The 25,007-nt window shown below is 57.8% G+C and overlaps 1 protein-coding gene across 1 annotated transcript in view; it reads right to left on the minus strand.

Moving 5' to 3' along the window:
* LOC120384671 overlaps positions 1-25,007 on the minus strand; it is a 114,663-nt gene that overhangs the window by 55,899 nt on the left and 33,757 nt on the right. Inside the window, exons 2-3 of the mRNA XM_039503653.1 lie at positions 14,431-14,612; positions 13,974-14,076 (exon numbers count right to left, since the gene is read on the minus strand). Coding sequence (XP_039359587.1) covers positions 13,974-14,076; positions 14,431-14,612 — 285 coding nt within the window. The remainder of the gene's footprint in view (positions 1-13,973; positions 14,077-14,430; positions 14,613-25,007) is intronic.

The following is a 25,007-nucleotide window of genomic DNA, read 5'->3' on the forward strand; positions in this document are numbered from 1 at the left end:
TTTTGAGACTGCAACTGTCAAGTCCATCCAAATGCCCCCCTGGGCTCAAGCCGGCAGCTTGAGAGATGAATTTACTCACTGCTTCTCAGCAACCCCATCTCGCCATGCAGGCAGTGCCAGGGGCCTCAGCTGTGCCCTGGCCCATTGCTGCCAGAGCCTCTCCCCTGAGGCTGCCACAAAAGGCCACGGGTACAGGTGGCTTTGGTGCCTTTTGGTGAGGTTTGACACACACACACACACACACACACACACTCAGCAGCACAGGATTTCTGCAACATCTCCAAGTAAGAACCCGTGTGCCAAGACCAGCATGGCTAGAGAGACAGCAGTAATTTGTTAGGTTGACACAACCCCTCTGCCACCGTCCACAGGAACTGGCGTCTTTTCAAGATGCCTGCACCACAAAAGAGACCTACAGTAATATGAAGTGGATGTTTTAAAAGCAAGGGAGGGAGGGATAGGCAGATGGCTAGATTCAGACCTCAGTTATCTGGGTGTAAATCCAGAGTGATTCCACTACAGTTACTGCCATTCCTCCTGGTTTACATCCATGCCACTGAGGTCAGAATTGGGCCCAAGGAATTTTCTCCTTTTTGACAGTTCCCTAGGGCTATTTTAGAGCAGCCTGTATGAGCCCCCGATGTCAAGACCCCTCGAAAGCTGTACTGCCAAAGAGCAGGATTCTTAGATGCATCAGCCAGCCGGCTGACAGGACCCAAAAGACAGTTCAAATCAGGTACCATTCAGAGCAAACCTCTTCAGTCTAATTTTAAGACTCTCAAACACTACACCTTTGATTCTGTGCTCCGGAAAGCAGGAGGTTGACAGCAGTGGCTTGTGCCAGGCATAGCTTGGATGGGCACTCTGCGGGCTTCCCACATGCAGGCTCTGCCCATGCACCACAATCCTGAGGTGCAGCGTCACTTGGTATTCCAGTCCCGTGCCCTGACAGCGATACTGCTCCAAACATAAATGCCTGGTGTCCACCCCATGGGGAACATTAACCTCAACCTGCACCTCCTGCAGGGACCTCCCACAGCTCTTCCAACCCACCTCAGTCTGGACGCCCAATATGCCAGCCCAGGGACCCCTGCTCAGCTCTGCCCATGCCCTTTGGGGCATGCCCCCAGACTTGCACTTAGCCCCCCAGCAAAAGAGAACCAGGATTTGCAGATTCAACCCCGTCTCAGGTGCAAGAAGCAGCACAGCTAGTGCCCGAGCATCCTGCCACAGGATGGAAACTCTGCCGCAAGGCCGCTCTCCAGGGACGTCCCCGCACTGAGCCCCTCTGGCCAGGATCCAGAACGGAGGCAGGGCTCTCCCCAGCAGGACAACAGAGGGCACACGTGAGCCAACCCATTGCAAAGCCATGTTGGAGGTCCCCATAGCAACGGGCCAGCATCGGGGGCAGCTGGCAGAGATGGAAACCGGGTAAACAAGGGGGCTGCCTGTCCAGCTGGCTGCAAGGGGCAGGGGTCAGCGAGGCGAGCAAGGTGCGCCCCGGCAGGAACACGTCCTCTGGAAAGGCCCTGACGACGGCAAGACAGGACGCCGGCAGCACTTCTCTTGCAGGGGCACTCAGAGTGAGACAGACAGTGACATGCAAACCAGCACTGCCATGGGAAAGCAGTGCCCCTTTCCCTCTGACCCATGCCGCCCACATCCTAACAGGGCCCCAACCCCTCTCTGCCAGCGACGGTGCGTGGGCCCGGGCCTGGCTAGATCGGGACTTGCAAGGAGCAATTCTGCAAGGAGCTGGCATGGAAGGTTACCCTTGCCATCACGTGTGTGGTCCTTGCACCCTGGCCAGCGTGGGCCCCTGCCTAGAGTTGCCACCCCTCCAGCATTGTCCCAGAGTCTCCTGGGATTAAAGATTAATCTTTAATGAAAGATTATGTCATGTGATGAAAGCTCCAGGAATACGTCCAACCAAAATTGGCAACCCTCTCCCTGCCTCACACCTACCCACAGCAAACACGGTCCTGCCCACAACAGCTCCCCACCTTCCCCGCCCAGGCTGGCGCTGCTGCTTCCATCTAATCTCAGCTGTTCTCCCCCCCATGCGCACACACGCTGAACCGCAGCCAGGTCCGACACCGCCAGCCACACGCTAGGAAACTGACAGCAGCGCTCTTCGGAAGCCTCCCGCTGGCTCAGCCCCGCTCCCATCTCCAGCGGAGCCAAGGTTTGCTGGAGCAGTCAGACACACTGCTGAATTGAGAACCATACAGCGCCTGGGAGAGCGCGCCCCACTAGCTAGCCAGCGCCTCCGCCTGGCGCAGGGCCCACCCAGCACTGCTCAGAGCAATGGCCTTTCCGAGGGCTCTGCGGTGCTTTGATTCCAGCCCGCTGGCTGGGAGAGCGCTTGGCGGGGCAGATGCATTTTGCAGGCCTTCAGAGATCCACTTCTCCAAACCAGCATTTCCCAGAGACAGAGAGAGAGAGAGAAACATTCAGGCCACAACAAGGGGAAGATGAGGCAGAGGGAGTTTAAGCCATCTACCAGAGGCTTGCTTCATGGTGAGTGGGTAGCCAAACAGGGATTAGAACCCAGGACTTCCTGGCTCCAGGGCCCGTGCCCAGATGGCTAGCTTGTGCCCATCTCTCTAGGGGTGCCCCTTTTCAAACACAATCCCCTTGAACCCACAGCCCCCCGCATGGTACAGCCCCCAGCAGGCTTGGACACTGGGGTGAATCCGGCACATCTCAGAGGGACGTGCAATGCCAGGTGTGCTTCCAGCTGTGCCCCAAAACATCCCCTGCCCTCCTCCCGCCCCATCAGCTCAGTCAGCCCCCTCGACCCTTCCTTGAACTACCAGCACCTCGGTTACTCAGCACGTCTCCCATTGCAGCCTGGGCCTCTTCCACTCCACAGCCCCAGCCCTGCCTGAACGCCGCCCCCCTCCCACTGCTCTCCCTTTCTGGGGTACTCTTGATGGCAGGCCCCTGGCTGGGCGACTGTCTCAATCCACTTGGGCCCTCCCCAATGTAGCTGGGCCCTGGTGCCGTGAGGCCTGGGCCCTGATCTGCCCACAGGTGGTGCTGATGGCTGGAGACCTGAGGCACCAGACCACTGGTCCCTGCTCAGATTATGCACAATGCAGCATGGAGTTAATTAGCAACCTCAGGGCCTCGGAGCCAGCATGAGACTCAGACAGACGCCATTGGAAGAGAAACACCCAGCCCCACACAGGACACAATGAGGAAAGTTAACCGCTGTACATTCCTGGGGTGGGGGACCCCGCTCTGGCCCCTCTGTACCAGGCTGCTCCTGACAGAGGGCGAGGATACCACACAGCCGGAACGCCAGGGCGCAGTCCATACCACTCTGGTAACACCGGCGCCCCTCAGGGAGTGCCTGGCCCTGGAGCGATGCCTTTAAAGCGGGTGCAACAAGGCAACAGATTCAAAACCTGTCTCTGGAGCAGCTCCGAGCCGGAGCCTGGCCCTGGCTGCTACATTTATGAGGTGTTTTATTCCTTGGCTTTGCAGCTGCCAAGTTCAGGGCTGTTTTGGGCTTCCTACAGAGCGCAGCCAACTGATGTGCAGTTTGCAGGCGGGGTGCGAATGCACGAGCGTGTGCAAATGATGGTGCTAAAGAGAGAGACACACCTTGGAAAGGGCCCAAGTTGTAGATCCAATTAAAAAAAAAGTTGGGGTTTTTTTGGTTTTGTTTCAAACAAAAAACTCGACACCAGTAGAGATAGTGCCAGGAATTTAACAAGGGAATTAGGAGCCTGCATGCCACTGAAATTGGAAGACAGCTGGGCATCAGACTCTGCTGGGCTCTCTTGAAGACCCCCAACCTACAGCTATTCCCAGGGGAACCAAGCAGGTCCCCACGGCATGTCTGCCTCCCAAGCACTGAGAGTGCACTCGGCTATGCCAGGGGAGGGAGGAGGATTTGACTTCTCAGAGACGGGGGGAGGGGCACAGGAACAGGCCCCCTTCTGGCTGAGAAAGTATGAAAAGGGAAATAAGTAGGAAAAAGTTAGAGTGGCACTTTACCCTCCTTGCAGCTTTAATCAGCGAGAGGCGTGTGAAGTGCATGGGGCCAGGACTGCATCGTTTGCCTCTGATATGGGATCTCTAAGTCTGAGCGCGTGGGCATGTGCACGCGTGTGTCTTTTCCCCCCATCACTTCTGCAATTTCAGACTTTTGAACCGTGGCCTTCATGGAAACGTGCCGCCGAGTGCAGCTCCTAGAGCCTGAGACGAGGAGCAGAGATGGGCGCACACAGGCTTCCCGCTGCCCCGCAGAGTGGCCGGATGCTCCCACCCTGCTGCTGGGATGTCCTGGGATCTGAAAGGCACCTGGCTTTGCACTGTTGGGCACCCCCAGCTGGTCACAGTGCCACCCAGAGGTGACCCAGAAAGCAAGAGCCCCTCCCTTTTCTGTCGGAAACCACGGGGCCAGGCTCCTTCCTGGCACCCGCCCTGCCAGAGTCCCAAACTTTCCTCTCGCCCAGCCCAACTGGCCACCAGTTGTGCCCTGCGCTGCCACCTGCCAATCTGCTTTCTACGGCTGAGCCCTCGGGGCTCCTTCTGGCCATGGGCCCTGACCACAAAGACCCCACCTTAATCCCCCCCAGTGTGGTTCTGCCTTTGAACTGGGAGATCTGCTTCCTCCTGCGACATGAGCTGCTGCCCAACCGCCCCTCCACCCTCCTCTCATCTGCTTTGAGAGGGAGCCCGCAGCCGCCCTTCAGGTCTCTGCAGGTCTCCGGCTGCTCCTGAGCTTGGGCCCCCAATGCCAGATGCCCAGCTGGGAGCAGGATCATGGATCCTACCAGCATTCAACCTTCAGCGGGTAGGTAGCTGTGCTGCAGATGGGGTCCCCACCCTCCGTCACCTGGGCAATGGCTTTATTAACTCCTGCTGGAATAGGAAGCACAGTCTAGCAGAGCCAGCGAGCAGGGTCGGTGTTGGACTTGCTGGGGCCCAGGGCAGAAAGCCGAAGCCCGAGCCTGCTGAGCAGGGCTGAAGCCACAGCCTGAACAAAGCAGCTTCGGGGAGTCCCCTGGGGCATGGGCCCCGGGGCGGCTGCCCTGCTTGATACCCCCTAATGCCAGTCCTGGCTTTTAAGCTACAGGATACGCAGAAAAACAGCTGTGGCCAAGGAATGTTTACTGCAGGGCGGGGGCCTCAGGAAGAAAAAGGTTGAGAACCCCTGACATAAAGCAAGTCACAGCCCCGCCCTCTGCCTCAGTTTTCCCCATCTGCCCAGCAATAATACAGATGGGGGTGCGAGGCTGGGTACCTTGAGCCCCAGGGATTGTAGGAGCTGGAAATGGGCCATGGATTGTCCGAGTTACTGGTACTGATCCATTCCCCAGCTCATTGCTCGCTGGCCTATTTAGATGGAGCCTCCCACTTCTTGTGTGATGCACCCAGTCCTGCCTTCAGCCCAACACCTCCAGAGTCTGCACGTCTCACTGCCAAGATCAGACGGCAATACTCCAGTCTCACCTCCCACCCCCGCCCCAATCCCGCCTACCCCAAGCTGAATCAGCTCTGCAAATGCCTGCCCACCGAGGCCCTAAGGTGGCTAACCAGGGAGGTAGTGTTGCCTAGTGGGTAGTGCACTGGTCTCACAGGAGACCTGGGTTCTAGTCCTGCCTCTGCCACTGGTTTGCTGGGTCCCCTTGGACAAGTTGAGTCACTTCCAATCCCTGTGCTTCAGTTTCCCCATCTGTAAAATGAGGAGGAGGCTGCTGCTCTCCTTTGCTTTCCAGCTGCCTATCCCAAAGTGCTTTACAGTCTCCTCAGCCCCTGATCAGGGAACCCAGATCATGGGGACATCTCATGGACTCCACTAACAGAAAGCACCATCACCCCTCCACTGCAGGGGTCACACTGAGCAGCAGGCCAGGCAAGCCCAGCCCAAGACACCTGGCTGTCTGGAGGAAACCATGGAGACAGGGGCCGCGCACAGAAACCTTGGAGCCCGATGGCTGGATCCAGAACTGGGCAGGGCAGACAGAAAAGCATGCGGCTTGAGCTCCCTGTGCTGAATGGCCCCGGGGGGAGCAGGGGAAGGGAGCCTCGCAGCAGGGCGGCAGATTAAAATGGGACCTGTTTGGGGAGACAGGCGGGGACACTTCCAGCCCCACAGGCTGTCGCCAGCCATAGACCGTTCGCTCCCATGCAGCATGGCCCCCCGTGATGCGCGGCTAGCGAGGCCACCCCGCTCGCTGAACCCTGGCCCAGTAGGAGCCATCCCATTGTGCAGCTTGGTATTATACACAGACCCAGCCCCATGCATGACACTGCCCATTTTACACCCCCCAGACCCCTGCCCCAGCTCTGGGGCCACCGATGGGAAATGGGAGCGCTCTGCATGGTCACTCCAGCCATCAAGGCAGAATCAATCCCCGCTATAAGCAGTCCCCAGCAGGACCACAGGTGCTACTCACTCACAGATGGTGCTTGGCAGCAGGGCAGGGGCGCTAGGCCGCAGACCACACAACAGCTTAATGCAACACGGGCACAGATGGGGTGGCCCAGAGCCTGGCAACACCAGGCCTCTCCCTCCCCCCAGACAAGCCACCACACCTCCCTGACTCAGTTTCCCCTAGCAGCAGCCTGGGGACGCCTGCTACCGTCCCATCAAGGGTTGTTTGGGGACGTCCTTGGAGATCCCAAGACAGGCAAACGGTTATCAAGAGAGATTGACAATTCCACCCCTCCGCTTCCCCAGTGCACGGGGCCTTGGATGCCTGCAGCACGAAGGGAGCTGCCCTCGGGGAGCTGGAGCTCTTTGGAGGAAAGATGAGCCCCCAGGAGGCTAAGCGGGTGTCCCTACCCCTGTGGACTGCAGGGAACCGCCCCCAGGAGAGGCTGCAACTCTGGAGCCAGCCCCAAGCCCTACCTGGTCAGAGAGAGAGAGAAACTCCTCTCCAATTGCACCCCCACCAGCTGCTGGATCCAGGCTCCCACCCACACCAACAGCCTGGTAGGTAACCAGGCTGTGCTCCGAGGGAGGGCCGCAGACAAAGGAACCCCCCCACGGGTAGCTGCTGCCAATAACCCCTCTGTGGGGTGAGTGGGAGCTACTGCACACACCTGCCCCACCCCAGCCTGCCCCCCTGTGGAGGAGCTGTGCACTGCTCCTTGTTCTAGCCACCTCCTCCCACCCTGCCTCTCTAATCTCCCCTATGCACAGGTCTCTAACCTCTGTCCATATGGAGCCTGGCCAAAGCCTTAGAAAATCCACCCCAGGGAACGACCCTGCCCTGGCCAGGACAGCAGGACGAATGGGCTGGCCAGCCTGACAGGCTGTTCCCTTCTCCTGCCCCAGCTGCCTTGGAACGGCCCTGGCTTATGTGGCTGGCACCAAGCGCCCATGGTCAGCCGCCCCATTCAAGCTGAGTCCTGTCCTGCGTCCTCTCCCACAGGCAGCAGAGCTGGCAGCAATCCGGCAGCCAAGTGCAGTGCCCTTCCAGAGCCCCGGGCGCCTGCTGGCACACCCTGGCACGAGGGAAGCTCACCTCTGCCAGGGATTGTCATGGTTTGTCAGCCTTCCACTGTTTAGTGTTGCTGGGCACCTCTGGGAGGGGGCAGAGCTTGGCTCCTCTCATGCCAACCCCTGTATGAATTACAGGGGGTACAAATGGGCATGGGGTGGGCATGCATCACTATGCCACTATGCATTAGTACAGAGTGCTCCCTGCAAAGCCTCGGGTGCTGTGGGTGCTTCAGTTACCCTGACCGCTCCCGGGCGGTGATGGGGAGTGGGTTGGGGCAGCCCAGGACGGGCCTGCATTTCCACTGGGTGCAGCTTAGCCTCATGCCCTAGCATGGTGCATTTCACTGGCCGCTCACAAGCCAGGGCACTGCAGGACTAGAACATCAAAGCTCCAGCCAGCAGCCAGGGGCCCCTGAGCGAAACGAACGTGGGGGAGCCATGGCCTCTTCCCTGGGGGCAGGCAGCCAGGTCCCAGAACTGTGATCACGAGAGGTAGCAACTCCACCTCCCCTTTACTGGCAGTTTCAGAGGCCAAGAGATCGAAGTCAGACTGGCGGGGAGAAGGGGACACATGGTCTGGCCAGCGCAAGGCCATGGGGGCACACACAGCCCTTTGCTCTGCACAAGCGCTGAGGGCCTGGAAAGCCATTAGAAGAGCGTTCTAGCTCAGAGCTGCAAGACCCCTGACAATCTCCCCACCGCCCACCCGCAGCAGGAAGGCCAGGCCCCACTCCTCCCACAGGCCAGCGCACTGCGATTTCCATCCATTACAGATCTTCCAATCCATCAGCCTGGAGCAGACAGGTTGAGGCATGGAGCTGCCTCTCCCCGCGCCGTTCCAGCCAAGACAGCACTCCCCAGGGACTAATGCTGGCATGTAAATATTAGATACTTTTGTCTCCTCCGAGACCAATTACACAAATCATGGCAGCTCCCACAGGACTCCGGCTTCCACTTACTGTATCATCATTAACAGCTTATTAGGGAACAGCTGCTCAAAAAAAAAAAAAAAAGTGACAGGCTCGAGGCTGTATCCCCACTCTTGTCTTTCCCCACCCTAAAGTATCAGACTGGCTGGATCAAAGCTGAGGGGGCAGAAGACCTCAGAGGCGGTTGCTTAGCTCCCCTCCCATTTGCCATATCAGGACTTGGACGGGACGGGAAAAGCCCAGGGGAATCCATTGCAGGGCTCTCCGCACATCCCCAGGGAGTGCAGGGGCAGTGCCATGCAGAGGCTCGGGCACGTGTTTAAACAAATGCACTGGGCACAAGGGGCTGGTGCCCAGGACACACTGGGACCCAGTGACTTTGCAGAGGAAGGCAGGAGAAGGAACTGGCGTCTCCACTGGGAGCGGGGCAGCAAGGGGATCTTGACAGAAGTCTCAGAAGCCCACAGAGCTGCGCAGTCGGGGCGGAGCAGAGTCCAGAGAGCGGCAGGGAGCGACAGGTTGCAGCCCAGCCCAGCCACGCTGAGGGCAGGCCTTGGGCTCTCCATCCCAAGGACAGAGCCGCATGGTGATGGGCCGCGGGAGAGGAGCTGGCAAAGGTAGTTCTTTGGCGTTTCTCCATCTGACTCTCCCAAGCCCACGGGGGAATTCTTCACACAGCAAATCCTAACTGTCCATCAGCCGGCAACCACTTCTGGAGCTGCCCCAGGGGGAAAGGGAAGCTCCCTTGCCTCACCAGTCTGCCATGTTGCATGGGGGCTGCTGGCGGGGGCATGGAGAATCAAGGGCAGCACCCTCATGTACACAGCCTACCAAGGAAAACAGACAGCTTTGAAGCAGGCCAGACACAAGCATAGCAGTGTGGCCCAATCAAAGGAGACGTGCCCGCTGCCCATTCAGCCCCAGCTGCTGTCTTGGCAGCTAGGGTAATTTAAAGCAGCTCTCAGGCAGGCCGGGGGATCAGACTGGCACACAGCTGGCTAGGATGGGAGAACACAAAGGCCAGTTTGTACCCGTGTGCACATGCCCTGAGCTGCTGCAGCCGCAATATCTGGGCCACTGTGGGTACACACAAGGGTTTTCCACACTGCCAGAGCCTGGCTTGTTTTAGAGAGAATTCCTGCCCCCACCTGTTAAAGTCCACAGGTGCCGCGAGCAGCCCTGGCAGGCCCGGGTTAGCTGGCACAATGGAGGGGATCTTTCTAAGCTGATTATTTTGGCATTAAAAGGTGAATCTAATTTGGAGCTTGGACCTTTGGCATGCAGCCTTTAGCCCTCCTTCCTTATCACCATCCTCATCTCTCCCAGCAGGCAGCCAGGTTCTGCAGGCAGGGAAGGGAAGCCCAGCTGACGGCCAGGAGAGGAAGAGACGTCTTGGCTTTCAAACCTGCAAGCTGCCGTATTTCGTCTCTTCCAGGCTCCTCTGGTGGGTGAAGCACTAGGAGCAGGTAGGCAGGGCGGCAATAGAAATCCCTGACCAAACCGCTCATAATACCGTTGCTTGGGGGCTGTCAAAGGGTCTTGGCCCTGGGAACACGTAGGAAAGGGAGAAAACTTCCACCCTCCCTAGGGCAAGATCAACAGATGCTTCCACCACCCCCATGCTCTGCTGGGACACCACATCCCTAGTGCCAGGGAATCTTAGTGTCAGGAAGATGGGGCAGCAGGGGGAAGAATCTTGGATGCGGTTTGTATTCCCAAGGACAATGACACAGCAGGGTTCTGCCGCTCTCTAGTGTCAGGTACTAGGTACTGCATAGGCTTGCAAAGAATTCCAAAAGCGACAGTCCTGTAGCACCTTATAAACTAACAGACGTATTGGAGCATGAGCTTTCGTGGGTGAATCCCCACTTCGGCAGCCGCACCAATGGGTGCAAAATAATTCCAAGCAATCCTAGAGCGGCTCTGACCCAGAGAAATCAGAGCACAGCACTATACGGGGGAGAGAAGAAAGTGCCTCTCACCCAAACGCTGTAGCTTTGGATAGACACAATGCGGGAGGCTAAGCAGGTGGTGACACTAGACGTGAACTAATGGCCCAGGCAGACAGTCAAGAATTAAGAGAGAGCCTGGGGGTCTGCAGGGGCATGGGACAGCTCAGCCCATGGCCACTGGGGAGTGTTTTTTCCACCTCAAAGTCACCGGTTCAAATCCGGACCAGAATGGCTCTGGCCACACAGATCTTACAAGGTGATGGGTTGGCCAGTTCCTTCCCCCTCCATTCCACCCATCACAATTTGACACTTGTTCGCCCAGAGGCCAAGGCTGATCAGGCTGCATCAGGCACACTCCAGTGACTACTGCTCACAGGGCTGCAGCCAACACACCAGCTCCATTTGTGTTTCACACCATCCAAAACCCAAGCCACGGAGAGCAGTGATGCCTGGCAGAGCAGCTGAGGGAAACCGCCCAGTTAGGACGGACTTTTCTGAAGGGCTCAGCATGCACAACTGGGGCAAGATTTTCCAAAGGGCTTTGCTCCTCGTCGAGCCAGCAGAACAGTTTCACAGTACAGGTGTCATTTGCTGTTCCTAGCACAGGGAATGGCACAGATACCACAGAAAGTTCAGCCTTCACACTGCAACAAACGCGGAGCATTAGCTGGTGGCTGCCAGGCCCCACTCACGCTGTCTGTTTTTAAGAGCTACCTGGCAGCGTTTCGGCACTGAGAGCAGGGAACTTGGACCCCTGGGTTCTAGCAGCTTTCACTTGCCTCCCAGTGCCTGAGCCCCCCCTTAGGAAGCAGTCCATAACGCCTCCCTAGTGAGCAGGCTGGGTTTGAGAGCCAATTAGTGTTTGTCAGGTGCCGCAAAGCCCTTACATGAGAGCAGCCATGTAAGAGCAAAGCAGGATTGCGATCTCCATAGTTACAGGTGCTGCTGGTGTCACTCGGTGAAAGCTGACAGTGCCTCCCCAGGGGGAGATTCAGGGGCAGGGCAAGGCCTGGGGCTGGAGACACTGCATACGTGGGTGCAGAAGATCTCCCCCTGAGGGAGGTTTGGGAGGGGTTGATGCCCAGTCTGCACAGGGTGCAAGGCCATGGAGCCCCAGACCCTGACACTCTTGGATTCAAACACACGCCGCTGAGCCATAGCCCCCGAGCTTCAGCCAGTGGCATCAGATCAGCGAGGTGGCAGCTTCCTGTTTGATTGCTAATTACCCTTGTTATTCTCGCTCAGACACTTTCTGAAGCACCGGAGTGATTTGCTCCTCTCTGTAATTAGCCACATAGCAATTAGCATCTATTTCAAGTTCAAGCTACTCATCCTCACCAGCAAAACCTTCTATCGCTCTGCCCCTGTTTTTCTGCTTTGCTTTTATTGGGTCACCCAAAACTCCCCCCCCCCCCATTCCAGCAATGGCACCAGCCATGCACAGGACAAGCCATGCTCGGTCTGCTGTCCAGATGTGGGCATCTGTCCCATAGGAGGCAGGTGGGGTCAGTTGTACACCTCCCCTGGATGCTCTGCCTGCGGCAGTTTTAATCCATGTCTTCCTTTGTACTCGAAACAGGGTGCAACGCGCTGTGGGTGCTCCCTGTGAATGGGGAGAAGGGACAGGATCGGAGAGGGAGCAATGGAAGCTCTGGAGACTAGGTGGGGGGTGGCAGCCAGCTCTAGCCTGGGAGGAGGCAGCCCAGCAGTTCCTTGGTGGCTGGTACCCTATGCGCCAATGCCCCCGGCCAGGAGATGGTGCCCTATCCCATCCCCCCTCCATGGTTCTGCCCCTTCTCTGGGCTGGGTGTCTCTGGCAGGACCAGTGGCGTCTAGAAGGCAGGCCTGGGCCGGCTCAATCTTGGGGATCATGGTGGCCACTCCAACCTTCAGGTCCTGCCCTCTGTGCCCTGGCACCTCTCCTCGCACCCAGCCTAGCCGGGTCCTGTTCTCACCTCCATGAGATACTGGGGGCAGAAACATTGGGAGGGTGGATCTGCATTTCTATTGTGGCGGGGAGGGCAGCCAGTGCCCCTGCAATCACACCCACAACCCCACCCCCATGTGGGAGCTGTGATGCTCCCCAGGGGTACCTAGGGTTGTGAGGCACCTCCCCACCCCCTTAAAGGGAGGAAATCTTGTCTGTGTCTGCTGTGGGTCAGCTCCCTGGAACCACCAGCCCCTGGCAGCATGAGTCCCTCCCTCCAGGCCTCTGAAGACCTGGCTCGCGCTGTACAGGTTAGCAACGGGCACACACCAAATCCTGAGTCCTCCCTGTAGCACCCAGCCCCATATCCACTGGACACTCCCAGAATGACCGGGCCTGCTCTTCCCAAACAAACAGTGCACGCCAGCTTGTGAGATTCAACTCAGGGCCAGCACTTTGCTGGACACCACAGCACTGAGATAGATTTAGAGTGAAAACCAGACTAAGTCTATAGCCAAAGAAGAGAGATTCAAGAGAGAGTGAGTAAGGATATTGGAAACAAATGGTTACACACAAGACAAATCACAACACACTTTCTAGACCCTAAACTTAACAAGTTAACCTGCTGCCTAAAGGAGCTTCTCACCCGAAGTCCTCACCTTGGTTGAAAAGGCTGGATGCTTGGGACCCTCCCTTGTGAAGCAAATGCGCTGCCAGTTACTTCCTAGGAGGCCAGGGTGTCTTCTTTGTCCCCCAAATATACTAAAGCAAATCTCTGATGTGCACCTCAGGATAGGGTTTCCTTCCCCTTGTCCCCTCCACCGTTTACTTTTCTCTTTGAAGTTTTCACAATCCTTCCTTAACAATCAGTTGAGACGGAGACACCCAGTGTATGGTTCACAACACTTAATTTACATGTGACCAGTTAGATAAGGATGCCTTGCCGGACAGAAAACCTGTTTTTCAACTTTGCTGGTGACCAGTCCCTAGCCACAGGCTTTAAGAGCATTATTTTCAGTGTAAACTCCTCACACAACATCCGTACACACGGTTTGTGATGATACTGGTGCCCAGTGTGACACCGGCTTGTATTAGAGACCTCACTTGACACTCTCGGGTGAGCTAGACCAGACATACCAGACCCAGGAGACCCCTGTAGTCCCTCTTACCCATTGGCACTACAAGGTTCCTGGGTCACAGGCATTTCTTTGTAAGTCACGGTAACCCCTGGAATGCTGGGTGGATGAGGCCAGATCCTCAGCAGGTGTCAATCCACACAGCTGTGCAAGTCAACGGAGCTACACCAAGTGCCACCAGCTAAGGATCTGGCCTCAGTGCTCAGACAGCGGCATATACTGGTTAGCCAGCTGCAGAGGGGTTAATTCGCAAATTGTGGAGAGCCCTGGGAGGCTGCAGCTACGGGCTAGCCCCTACGGCAGCCCTCCTCCTTCAGCATCATGATCTGCGGCCCCTTTCACTCGGCTCCTCCGCCCAGCCCTGCAGGAGAGATTCCCTTGGAATCCAACGCCGGGAAGACAGAGGCTCGTCAGTGACTTATTGCTCAATAAAAACCAAAGCCCTGTGTCTGCTCTGGGCTGTCAGGGGAAGGGGCAGGGCACTGCTGGCAGCTTCCCTTCCCGCTCCTTGTGTCACGGTGTCACAGCCCCACTAATGAATTCAATGTGTCCCCTGCACACCCAGCAGCTGCTGCTCCCTCTGCCTGGCCTGCTTTGCTCCGGGCTGGGGCTGGCCGTGGCAGTGGCACAGGCAAAGCAGCTGCAGTGCTGCTTAAGCAAATACCTGCCAAACAGAGCAAGAGAGAAATGCAGGATGAAAGGCCGAGGGCAAGCCAGATAAACAAGAGGCGAGGAACCCATGCCCAGCCCCCAGGAGCCACAGGGCTGGGAGAGTGGGTCAGCACGGTGTGTGTGTGTGGGGGGAGGGGCGTGACACGGGACGACGGACGGACACAGCCCTTCCCCAGAGGGCTCATTGTGGCTCCTTGGGGGATTCTGGTTGAGGAAGTTTGGGGGGAGTCTAGACATCACCTCAAGCTTTGGGACTCTCTCATTATATCCTCCAGGGAGCATAAATGAGAAGGCATTGGCCGAAGGACTGGGAGGTAGGGACCACGCCTCTTAGCTCAGTAGATACCTTGCACTGCACTCGGAACAGCCTGGTGCAATGGGCTCCCTGTGCTCAAATCCATGCAGTGAGGGAGTGCTGGGTGCCGCACCAGCCACTGCTTCCCAAAGGTTTTCATGGCGAGCACGTTTCAGTGCGTCCATGGCGCATCCTTCATCTCCCATGCCGTGGGCACTTAGGGTCATCACCACCTGCCCAGAAAGTACAAGAGAGAGACCCCTTCCACCACCAATCTATTCCCCGACTCACTCCACACCCCTAGGTTATTCCTTGGGGTGGGCTAGCACGTCACAGCCACACTGTGCTCGGCCTCACACCCACACGCACAAGCTTCAGTCTGACTAGACAAGATGGGCCGGGGTAGGGGCATGGGATGCGACACAAGCAGGGTGATGCTTTGCTGGTGCGGGCAAGGGCCACGCTCCGTCTCGCTGGGGTTCTTTCCTGTGAAGTCAGGGGTGGGTTTCTTTGATGGAATTCATTTGTGTTTCTATTGACGGTATTCAAGATGATAAAGCCAGCCGGGGCCACTGACCATCTCCTCTGACTTCCTGCCCCACGCAGGCCACAGGTCTTCCCGGCCTTCATTCCTGCTGGAACCCTCTATTATCAGATACAGGCCTGGTGGGGGGCAGAGGGAGGGCTGCTGGAGTGTGACTGAAGACCAGACTCCAGGAGGGAGCTGGAGCCACCTCCTAAATCAACACAGGGGAGAAAATGTGATGAGAGCACGCACTGCAGAGAGCAGCCTGCTGGCTTCCCTTCTGCTGGAAGGGCCCTGCTGAGCACGCAGCTTGCATTTGCTCCTACTATCTTGAGATCCTCTAGCCCCAGTGGGCCAGCTACACCCTAGGCTTCCCCTCCCAGCTCATGTGGCCCCCCCGATTCCCAGCATGCTAAGCAGGAAGCTGCCCCCCGTCTGAGCGAGAGGGGCGGAGGGGCCTCGTGTGTTGTTTCCCTGACCTGCGACACTAGCAATCTCGGAGATAAATCATTTCAGCGACTTTAAACAATTAGGCTCGGCCAACTGGCCGGCTGGGGGAGGCCATTTGGGGGTTGCAGGGGAGCGCGCGGGGTGGGGAGAGTGGAATTTGGTTGAAACCGGAGCCAGTGGGAATGTGTTTGCTGACAGCTCCTTGGAGAGAGATTACCAGCATTCCAGCGCTTCCCAGCTGCCTCCCACAGCGCCCAGCCAGGCTCAGCCACAACAAAGGCCAGGCAGAGTGCCCAGAATGGGGGGTGGAGAGCAGAGACCCCTCCAAAGGAGCCATGCTGGAGGGGTTTCCCTTTTCAGAGAACATGCTAAATATCAATTAGTGCTGCCCAAGGAGACAGAACGGGGGTCCCCTCAGAGGGCAGCCAAGTGCCAATCACGGCCCACTGCTGCCCCCCCGCTCAATCCACTGGTGACTGCAAGCCCTAGTACGTACCACGCCCCCTTGGCCGAGTGGAGACTACAGGCTCCAGCGTGCAACACGCTCCACCTCCATGGGAGCCGCCTGGCCTCTGGAGCACTGCGTGCTGGGATCAGTCGTCTCTTGAGCCAGAGTCATCTTGGGCAGCCCCACTGCATGGGCCTTGGAGGTGGCTGCAACCTGGCCGATATTATGCAACTTTAGTGCAGCTCTGTCCAGCTCCTGGCAAGGTGCCACTTTCTTACACCCCTTGGTGGGGCAACATCTGGGCCCCCCATTTTGAACCGTTCCATTTCTCTGTCTCAGAGCCCTCTGTTTTCATGTCAACCTTGTATCACGCTGGAGCAAGATACCCGAAAACCTAACTGCTCCCCGGCGGGCAGGCAACCCTGGCGAGCAGCACCCCCACAGCTCACGCTCACTCCACGCGGGACGTGCCATTTCTGAGTAGATGAGGGAACACACAGCCAGACTCCCTACACCACTAACAGCGCCTCTCTCCAGCAGGATCCCCGCACGCCCACAGGCCGGCTGACAGTTTTGGTCTGTGTTTATCCCGCACCCAGCACCGTTGGGTTCTGCTCCGTGACTGGGGAACCCAGATGCTCCGGCAATACAGATGAATAATGCTCGCCCAGATGTGTGATTTAGGGCTAGGAACTCCTACATTCTAATCCTCGCTCACCCCTGGGGATCCCCTCCAGAGCTATAGGCCAAGGAGCTTAACCTCTGTCTCAGTCCTCCCCACCTACCAGATGGGAGTAATCCCAGGCACTTGGCAGGGACTACAGGTTAGTTCATGGATCCTTATAAAGGGTTAATTACAAATGAGACAAAAAGGGCATTAACCCTGTGGCAAGGCACGTCAGTCAGTGGGGATGGTTTAATGCAGGGGTGGGGAACCTAGGGCCTCTGGGCCAGATCTGACCCGTTGCTTCATTTCATCCAGCCTGTGGCAAATCTCCACATCGCAGGCCGGAAGCCCCGAGCTTTGGTGCCCCCCTGTGGGGCTGGAGCCACAAGCACCAGCTCACTGGGTTGCCCGAAGTCCAGTCAGCTCCGCATAGCTCCTAGCAGCAACTGGCATGTCCCTGTGGCCCCTAGGAGCAGGGGTGATCAGGGAAGCTCCATGCACTGCCCCCATCCCCAGCACCGGCTCCACAGCTCCCATTGGCTCTGAACCTCCTCCTGCACCCCAAACCCCTCATCCCCAGCCTCTCACCAGAGCCTGCCCCAGCCCAGAGCCCCCTCACACCCCCTGAACCCCTCATTTCTGGCCCCACCCCAGAGCCTAGGGGAAGCCCCAAGCCTCCTCTGCCCCATCCCGCGGGGCTGCAGCCACGAGCGCCGGTTTGCTTGGCTGCGGGGAGGGGGAAGTGCCGAGCCTCCGCACACCCGTGTGGGGCCCACGACTGATTTTTTCTGTGGGTCAGTGGCCCCTGACAGAAAAAAGGTTCCCCACCCCCATTTTAATACCATCTCACTGGCAAGGCTAGGCAGCATCCTCACAGCTCCACCCCAGAAGTGGCACATCACGCTCAGGAAGGGGTTAAATCCCCAGCCTCTGGGCGTGGCAGGAGAGCAGGCTAATTGGCACTCTCAGCAATAGGCTCCTTGCTGCTGTGCAGTTGCAAAGCGCCAGCACAGGAACAAATTGCTGCGCTCCTGTGACCTTAATAAACAGATCGTCAATGTCAGGGGCATTTGGTGGAGCTGCTTATGGGCAGGATTTGGGGATGGGGTGGGGGTATCTTTAGGGCAAGTAGACAGTGGGATTCAAGCTGATTGGAGGGAGGGATAGCTCAGTGGTTTGAGCATTGGCCTGCTAAAGCCAGGGCTGAGAGTTCAATCCTTGAGGGGGCCATTTAGGGAACTGGGGTAAAAATCTGTCTGGGGGATTGATCCTGCTTTGAGCAGGGGGCTGGACTAGATGGTCTCCTGAGGTCCCATCCAACCCTGATATTCTATGAAAAAGGGGGGGCTCACTGACCCACTTCCACTAGCTAGCAGGCCCCTGCTGTTTTAACCCTCCTGGCGCTGCCCCACTGGTTCCTCTCCCATAGCCTGGCATTCCTGCAACTGCACCCACCAGGCTGGGATCAGACCCTGCCCCAGTTACAGGGCTCACCCCTCCCTCCCCATCCCACCAACTAGCTGTTCCCTCTGCCCAGGTAGGCAGATGGCTCTTAAAGCAGCAGAGACCCTGCCTCAGGTGGATTGATTTTATCAACACTCCCTGCTGGGACTCTGAGCCATGAATTGAACCAAGGGCTTAAGTCCTAGCCCCCTAACCCCTCCTGGGAGCAGCCCTAGGCAGAAGCTGTGCTTGTGCAGCACTGCTCCAGCTCAGAACCCAAAGCAGCTGGGTTTTCCCAGCGTAATCAGAGGCTAGTGTCAGGCCAGACAGGGCACGCTCATCACCGCAGAGTGTGGGCAGAGCCAGCACAGGGCAGAAAGCCTTCAGCAGCCACCAGGGGTGCCCACACTAGCCCAGTAGCCAAAATTCCCCCACCCCCCCGGCATGTAGCAGCCCTGGCATTACCCACAGCAGGGGTTCTAGGGTAGTGGAGGAGGCAGCACTGGGATATGCAGATGTGCTGGGGACAGGTTAGAGGAGGCAGTGCTTTAAGTGCTGGCAGAAATGCCTGGCCTTGCGGGGGACGCACTCACTGGGCAGTAGCCATTTGAAGCCACAAGCCTGTGTTCACAGTCCAGCTACGATCCCACACACAAGGGAGTGGAGCCCTGCTACCCCGCTGGGGATCACAAGCCCCACCTGACACCCACGCTGGCTGCTCCAGAGGTGCCAGGAATGGGCCAGAAGCATATGGCAAAGCTGAAGGGGATGCCAGCGCTGCACTGGCAGGGGGTGCTGCTGCAGGCCAGGACGGACGTGCATGCGCAGGGCTGCTTAGGGCAGAGCCTAACGTGACTCAGCCCCAGGCTGTCAGCTGCCCAGTTTCATGAGCCCCAAGCACAGCCTTTGCAGAACAGCATTGCTGCGGGAGAACACTCCAGCCACGGCTCACCCTGGCTGGGGGTCGCGGCGAGCATGGGAGCAGAGAGGGATTAGACTTGGTAGAAAAAGTGTAAAATAGAAGCACAAAAAGGCCATTAACATTAAAGAAGGGCCAGAGGAGAGTCACTGTCAAAGCCAGGGTACTACATACAGCACACCTCCTCCATTGTCCTTTACTGCAGTGGTTCTCAACCTCGAGTCCTTTCAGGGGGGCCGCGGGACCCCATGGCTGGAACCCTGAGCTCAGCTCCCCCCCACCACAGGGCTGAAGCCCCAAGCGCTAGTTACCCCCCCACACACACACACACACAGTGCCCGAGCAGTCCCAAGGGCAGCTCCACACACACACACACACACCCCGAGGTCCCACCCCTTGGCCAGGCCAAAGGTGGGAAGCCAGGGTCGGCCAGTGCGGGCAGCTGCTGCTCCGGCTGGTACCGTGGAGCAGGCAGCCTTATCGTTCCCTCGCCTGCTGTTGGTGCCCAGGGTTGTGGCTGCATCCCGAGCTACCCCCTGCAAACTCTGGGGCAGACCCCCAGCTGGTGCAAGTGGGTGTAGCTCTGCCCACTGACAGTTACACCCCCTGGTGTTCTAGCCTCCCAGCACCAACCACTGCTGCATTAACAGCCCTGTAGCTTCTCCAACAGCTCAGGCAGGGGCGGGATCCAAGTCAGCATGAAGCAAGCAGCTCCTGGAGTGATCCATTACCCCCCCACCCCGCACTGGCGTTTTTAAGACAATCTGCTCACTGTCGCTTATTCCGGGGGAGGAGGGGCAGTAAAGAGCCTGAACAAGAGGGAGAAGCAGCCAAAGGAAGCAGAGAAGTCAGCCAAGCCCTTCACGCCGTGACACAGCGAGAGCATGAGTGGGCTGCCCTGTCAATGTTTTGAATTTCAGAAACAGAAGAGAGGAGCCAAGAGCTGCAGTGCTCCCAAACGAGCCAAGGACAAAGGGCCTGCCTCTAACAAGGAGAGCCGGGCAGTCACCCAGCACTCGCTCACCCCACAGCTCTGTGCCAGGGGATGCCATGCAAGGCAGAAAGACATCAGCAATAGCAACTTGCCTGCTTCAGGGCACTCTGAGCATTAGGGGTCAGGAGGAAAACACTGGGGGCAGGTTATCCCATCACCATCTGCTGCCGTGTTTCACATGAGGCAGCTCGGTCCGGCCACTGGCAGAGAGATCAGGCCTCACTGACCCAGTATGGCTGTCATGTCCATATAGTCATTCCCCCACCCCCCAAGATCCCTTTGTGAGCTAATTCTATTTCGTTATCGTTTGCTAGGGGCCAGCCCGGCCCAGATGCTGAGTCAAACCTATGCGCCCATTCATGGAAGAGCAGGGACAGGGTGTAGCAGTAACGTAGTGCATGCACATTAGCACGGCTGGTGCACCCCAGACACAGAGCTGGAGTCTGTACTGATGTGCAAGTGGTAAGAGGAGCACAATGGCTTGAATGCCCTGTAGGGTCTGTTCTAACTACAGTAGTGCTTAATGCGGGAAGCACCTCTATCCTTCACAGGAAGCTGGGTGTGTGTCTGACTGGAGAGACACAAGCCAAGTAGAGCGGCTTGTTAGTGGAGAACCTCCAGGTCCAAATCGGGTCTTTAAAAACAAACCCCACGTGTGTCCAATGTTCCACAGCAGGGATGCTCAGGCACAGGGCCAGGTGATGTGGGAGATCTTATTTCCCCTGGTGCTCTATTCCCACCTCCCTCCTGTCAATCCTCATACTTGCTGGTCAGGTCTCTTCTCAGATTAGATCATAAGGCCTGGTCCTCATTGGAGCCTCTCAGCAGAGCCGTGATACTGATCAGAGCGCCCTGATGGCTAGTTAGGGCCACAACACACAGGAATGGTGCCCATGCGGAAGATCTCCAAATTCAGAGGCTGCTCTCCAGAAGTCCAGATTACACAACTCATGGCCCTATCCTACCCTAGGGCAGGACCCTCGAAGCAGCATCACTGGCATGGCAGGACTGGCCCAGATGCAGGGCTGCCCAGAGGGGCGGGCAAGTGGGGCAATTTGCCCCAGGCCCCGGGCGGGCCCTGCTAGCCCTGGCCCGGTGGCGCTCCGGGTCTTCGGCCGGCATTTCGGCAGCGGGGGGCCCTTCAGTGCTGCTGAAGACGTGGAGTGACTGAAGGCCCCCCCCCCCCCAGGCCACTGAAATGCTGTTGAAGACCCAGCGCAGGGCGAGTACAAGTGCTGCAGCTCCCCCGCTTTACCCCAGGCCCCCTGAATCCTCTGGGCGGCCCTGCCCAGATGCCGCGTGGGGGCTAACACCCAGCCTGTGAGAGTCTACAACGTGGCTGGGATCAGCCCATGGAAACAGCAGCTCCCACCATGCAGTGCCGATTCCAAGTGGGCAGGGGTCCGTGTCACTCAAGGGTACGGCTGCAGGTCGAACCAACTGGGTCTCTCAAGAGACTGCTAGCAAGGAGGCAGAGCTCTGACTGACTCCAGAGGGACAGCAATGAGCCCTGGAAGGTGCTACATCCCTTCTCCAGCACAATGCAAATGGCCATGATGCTGGAGTAACGGGGGTGGAAGGATGCACCCAATGAGACATGCCTGCCCTATGCAATACAGCCATCTGCCTAAAAATCAGACAAATCCAGGCCTCGCTTGAGGGGATTGTTTACCTTCTCTTAGAGCACGGATTGTATTTTCACTTCCCAGGCCAATAGCCCCCCTGCCTGCCCCCTCCTCATTTGAGCACCAGACTCCTCTCCCCGTGGGGAGTCCATAAACCGAGTGCCAAGGAGAAAGAAATCCAGGGTGCCAGCAAAACTACTGTGCAGACATCACAAGAGGCGAAACCCCCAGCAAAAAATGTCACCAGATGCGTGAAGCCCCCCGTCGGCATTTCTGTGAGGTATCGCAAGGTTAGAAGCGGGTAGGAAGACAATCTACGGACTATTTGGCCTCCCCTCAGCCAGATGTGCGTTAATAAGGCAGCTGCCCTCTAAGCTAATAAGGTCAGTCACTGGCTCCAGCAAGACGAGAAAACAAGCAGGGTCTTGGCTGCAGTACAGCTCTGACTTGGCACCCGCTGTATTCCAGCTTCCTGCATCCTCGCAGATTCAAGAACAGCAGAACGGGGTGGAAAAAAAAAAAAAAGTGAAAAGAATAGTAACAAAATTCCCTCCTGCCTCCTCTGGTGTTTTTTCAACCTCCTCCCTCCCTGTTAAAAATTAGATACTTCCCTTTAACTCCGTCAGAACCCAGCGTGAATTGCAGGCCCAGGACCTCTCACTGAAGGGGACAGGGGAGAGGTGTGAACAGGGAGACCCCTGAGGCAAGGTCCCAGGTGCACAGCGAGTGTTAAACATCGCAAAGGAAAAAGCCGATCTGGATTGTCAGGGGAAAGGCACCTCAAATCAATGCCAGCAATGCCTTCGTTCAGTGCCTGTGCAGACAGGGAAACTGAGGCACAGGGCGAGACTGCATGAGCTGCCCTGCCTAAGGAATCAGGATCTGAACTTGGACCTCCCACTAGCAAGCCCCGCGGTTGCCCCAACCAGCCCCTTCTCCCCTCCGCACCCCGAGGGGTTACCACAGGCTTGTTGGGGGTGCTATGAGGAAAGCGGCAGCTAACCTGCAGGATTGCTTTACCGCCTAGGAAAAGCTCCGCGGGAAGGAGTAGGGTGGAGGGGTAGTTTCTGCTGTTATCACCGCATACTTTCCCAGCAGTTACACCTCAGTGAGCAGACCACCAGACCCCTCCTTCCCCTGCCCCAATAATGGCGCCTGCAACTCCCTTTGTTTGAATATTATAAAGCAAGCCAGATGCTGGCTTTAATCTCCCCAGCTGGTGAGGATTTGCAAACTGAGTCAGCCCCTCTGCTGCTACCACTCGGCCCCCAGGCTCAGGTTCTCAGGCGCTCGCTAGCCCGGCCTTCCCCATCTGCTGCCTCTGAAAGGGGATCCCAGCCTGTAATTGGCTTCTTATGTCCAGATTAGGAGCCAACAAGGTGTCTCTTGTTGCACATGTGTACGCCACCGTCCCCAGCCATCTGCGGTCAGGGGACTGGGAGCCGGAGGGAGCAGCCTATGGGGGTGCCCTGCAGAGGCCGATAGCCAGTGGGTGAAAGGGCAAGAGAGAGTGAACATGGTGCCTGCAGCAGAGGGCTGAAGGCAGAGCCACACCTGCCTGAGGGGCCGCTCCCCTTGGGCACTGGGAAACCGGGAAGGAGTCTGGCCTTGTTGTTACAGCACAGGCCAGGCCTGCTCTCTGCCTCACGCCTGACCCGCAGCAAGTCGTTTGACCTCCCCGGGGCCTCAGTCGATGCAGATGGAAAGCTGGAGAGAAAGCAGGAAGCTGACTGCAAAGCCAGATGCTGCGTCTGAGCCCAGGCGGCCAGGGGAAGCGGATTGCAGCAGAAAGCCACCCCCGCCACCTCCCTCGCCCCAGCGCGGAGACTAGACAACAGCAGGGCAAGCAGGAGCCAAGGTGCTGTCAAACCAACTGCCAACGGCATCTGAAGCTGCTACCAGGGCACCATGCTGTGCGCCCCTTGGACATCCAGCCGCTCTCCTCCCAGACGCTGCCCCAGGCACCCTGCCTCCCGAGCATCCCTCCCCCTTCTCTTGAACATCCCCTTCAGACACTGTCTGCCCCCAAACATACCTTCCTCACCCCCACCCATCCCCTCACAGTGACACCCCATCCCCCACCCCTCCCCAGCAGTACTGAAATCAGCTGGCTCCCTGCGGTGCTGGAAAGGGGATCCTGATTTCAGGAGAGTAATTCCCATCTACAACGAACGAACGGGGCAGCCACAAGCAGCCAGCGCTGCAGGGCGCACGGCTCGTTCTCTAGGAGATCTCAGCCCTAGCGCACAAGATGGCTTCTGACCAATCCACAACCACCAAGTGGCCCCCCTATGCCGAGAGTCGGGCGCTCAGTTCATAGCTCAAGGCTTCCCCGCCTACGGGAGGGGAGCGACACAGCCTCCAGGGTGCTCCAGACCCAAAGAAGGAGCAACTCATGCACATGCCAGCTTAGAGGGCACAGACCCGGACTCCAGCAAGTACAGTTTAGGGACTTGCCGAGGTCACACAGCAGGGCAGTACAGTGCCTAGCGCAATGGGCCCAACCAGATGGAGGCTTGTAGGCACTCCCACGTCAGAGTTAAACAGGAAGACCATGGAGGGCTAACACCCAGGCCCCTGCTTTGAGGAACTTCTAGCATCCACCCCCATCTCTGGAGGCCGAGTGCCTGTAAGACTGGATCACCCCGGGCCATATATCCAGTGCCATAATCCCCATTATAGAGAGGAGGAATCGAGGCCCAGAGAAGCTAAGTGACTTCCCCAAGGTCACACCGGAAGCCTGTGGCAGAGCAGGGGTTTGCAGGCAGGGCTCCCAACTGCCAGGCTAGGGTTTAACCCTTGAGCCATCCTTTCTCCCTACTGCTGGGCCCCACTCCCCTCCCAGAGCTGGGTGCAGAACCCCAGCATCAAGCCAACAGTGACTCCCAATTCAGCAAGGAACGCTCACGAGCAGGGGCCAACCACGTCAGAACGGAGACCTCTCAAGTGCTTCCGTCAGAACAGCCTGGTGGCGTTTGGATCCCACAGGAGAAATGGGAGCTGGGGGGGGGGGGGGGAGACACACTTTAGAGGTGTCTATCTTCTGCCTGCAGCTGTGCTGGAGCAGACAAAAAGGGTGTCCAGGCACACACAATATCCCACAGGCCACCCCCTACCCTTGTGGAGCCCTGGTGGATAGTACTCATGCCCCCTGCTGGGCACTGGATTTGTCCCCTGGCCCAGTGCAGAGCTCAGCCCAGTGGAATCCCACACAGCTCCCTCCACCTGCTGCTACTCAAATTAAATTCTCTCTTGCCCTTGGACATTGGAAAAGGCTGTGGGACGGCTTGTTCCGTGGAGGGACAGCAGGGCGCCTGCCGAGGCATTCCTCTGCCCCATGCCCAGCTGGCTGCAGCGGGGTGTTTAACTCTGGGAGGCAGCTCCGTTAGGAGCTGGGAGAACCAGACTGGGAAAGGGAGCCAGTTTCCACCTCCCTAAGCCTCTCGCCACAGAGAGCACTTGAGAGGCTGCCCAGACTGGGAGGAATAAATGCACAGCCCTTTGGATCCGACAGCTTCACTTGGGGGCTGTTTGCTTGTGGTGGAGAGAGACCGGG

Source organism: Mauremys reevesii, linkage group 16 (assembly GCF_016161935.1).
Source record: "Mauremys reevesii isolate NIE-2019 linkage group 16, ASM1616193v1, whole genome shotgun sequence".
Taxonomy (NCBI): domain Eukaryota; kingdom Metazoa; phylum Chordata; order Testudines; family Geoemydidae; genus Mauremys; species Mauremys reevesii.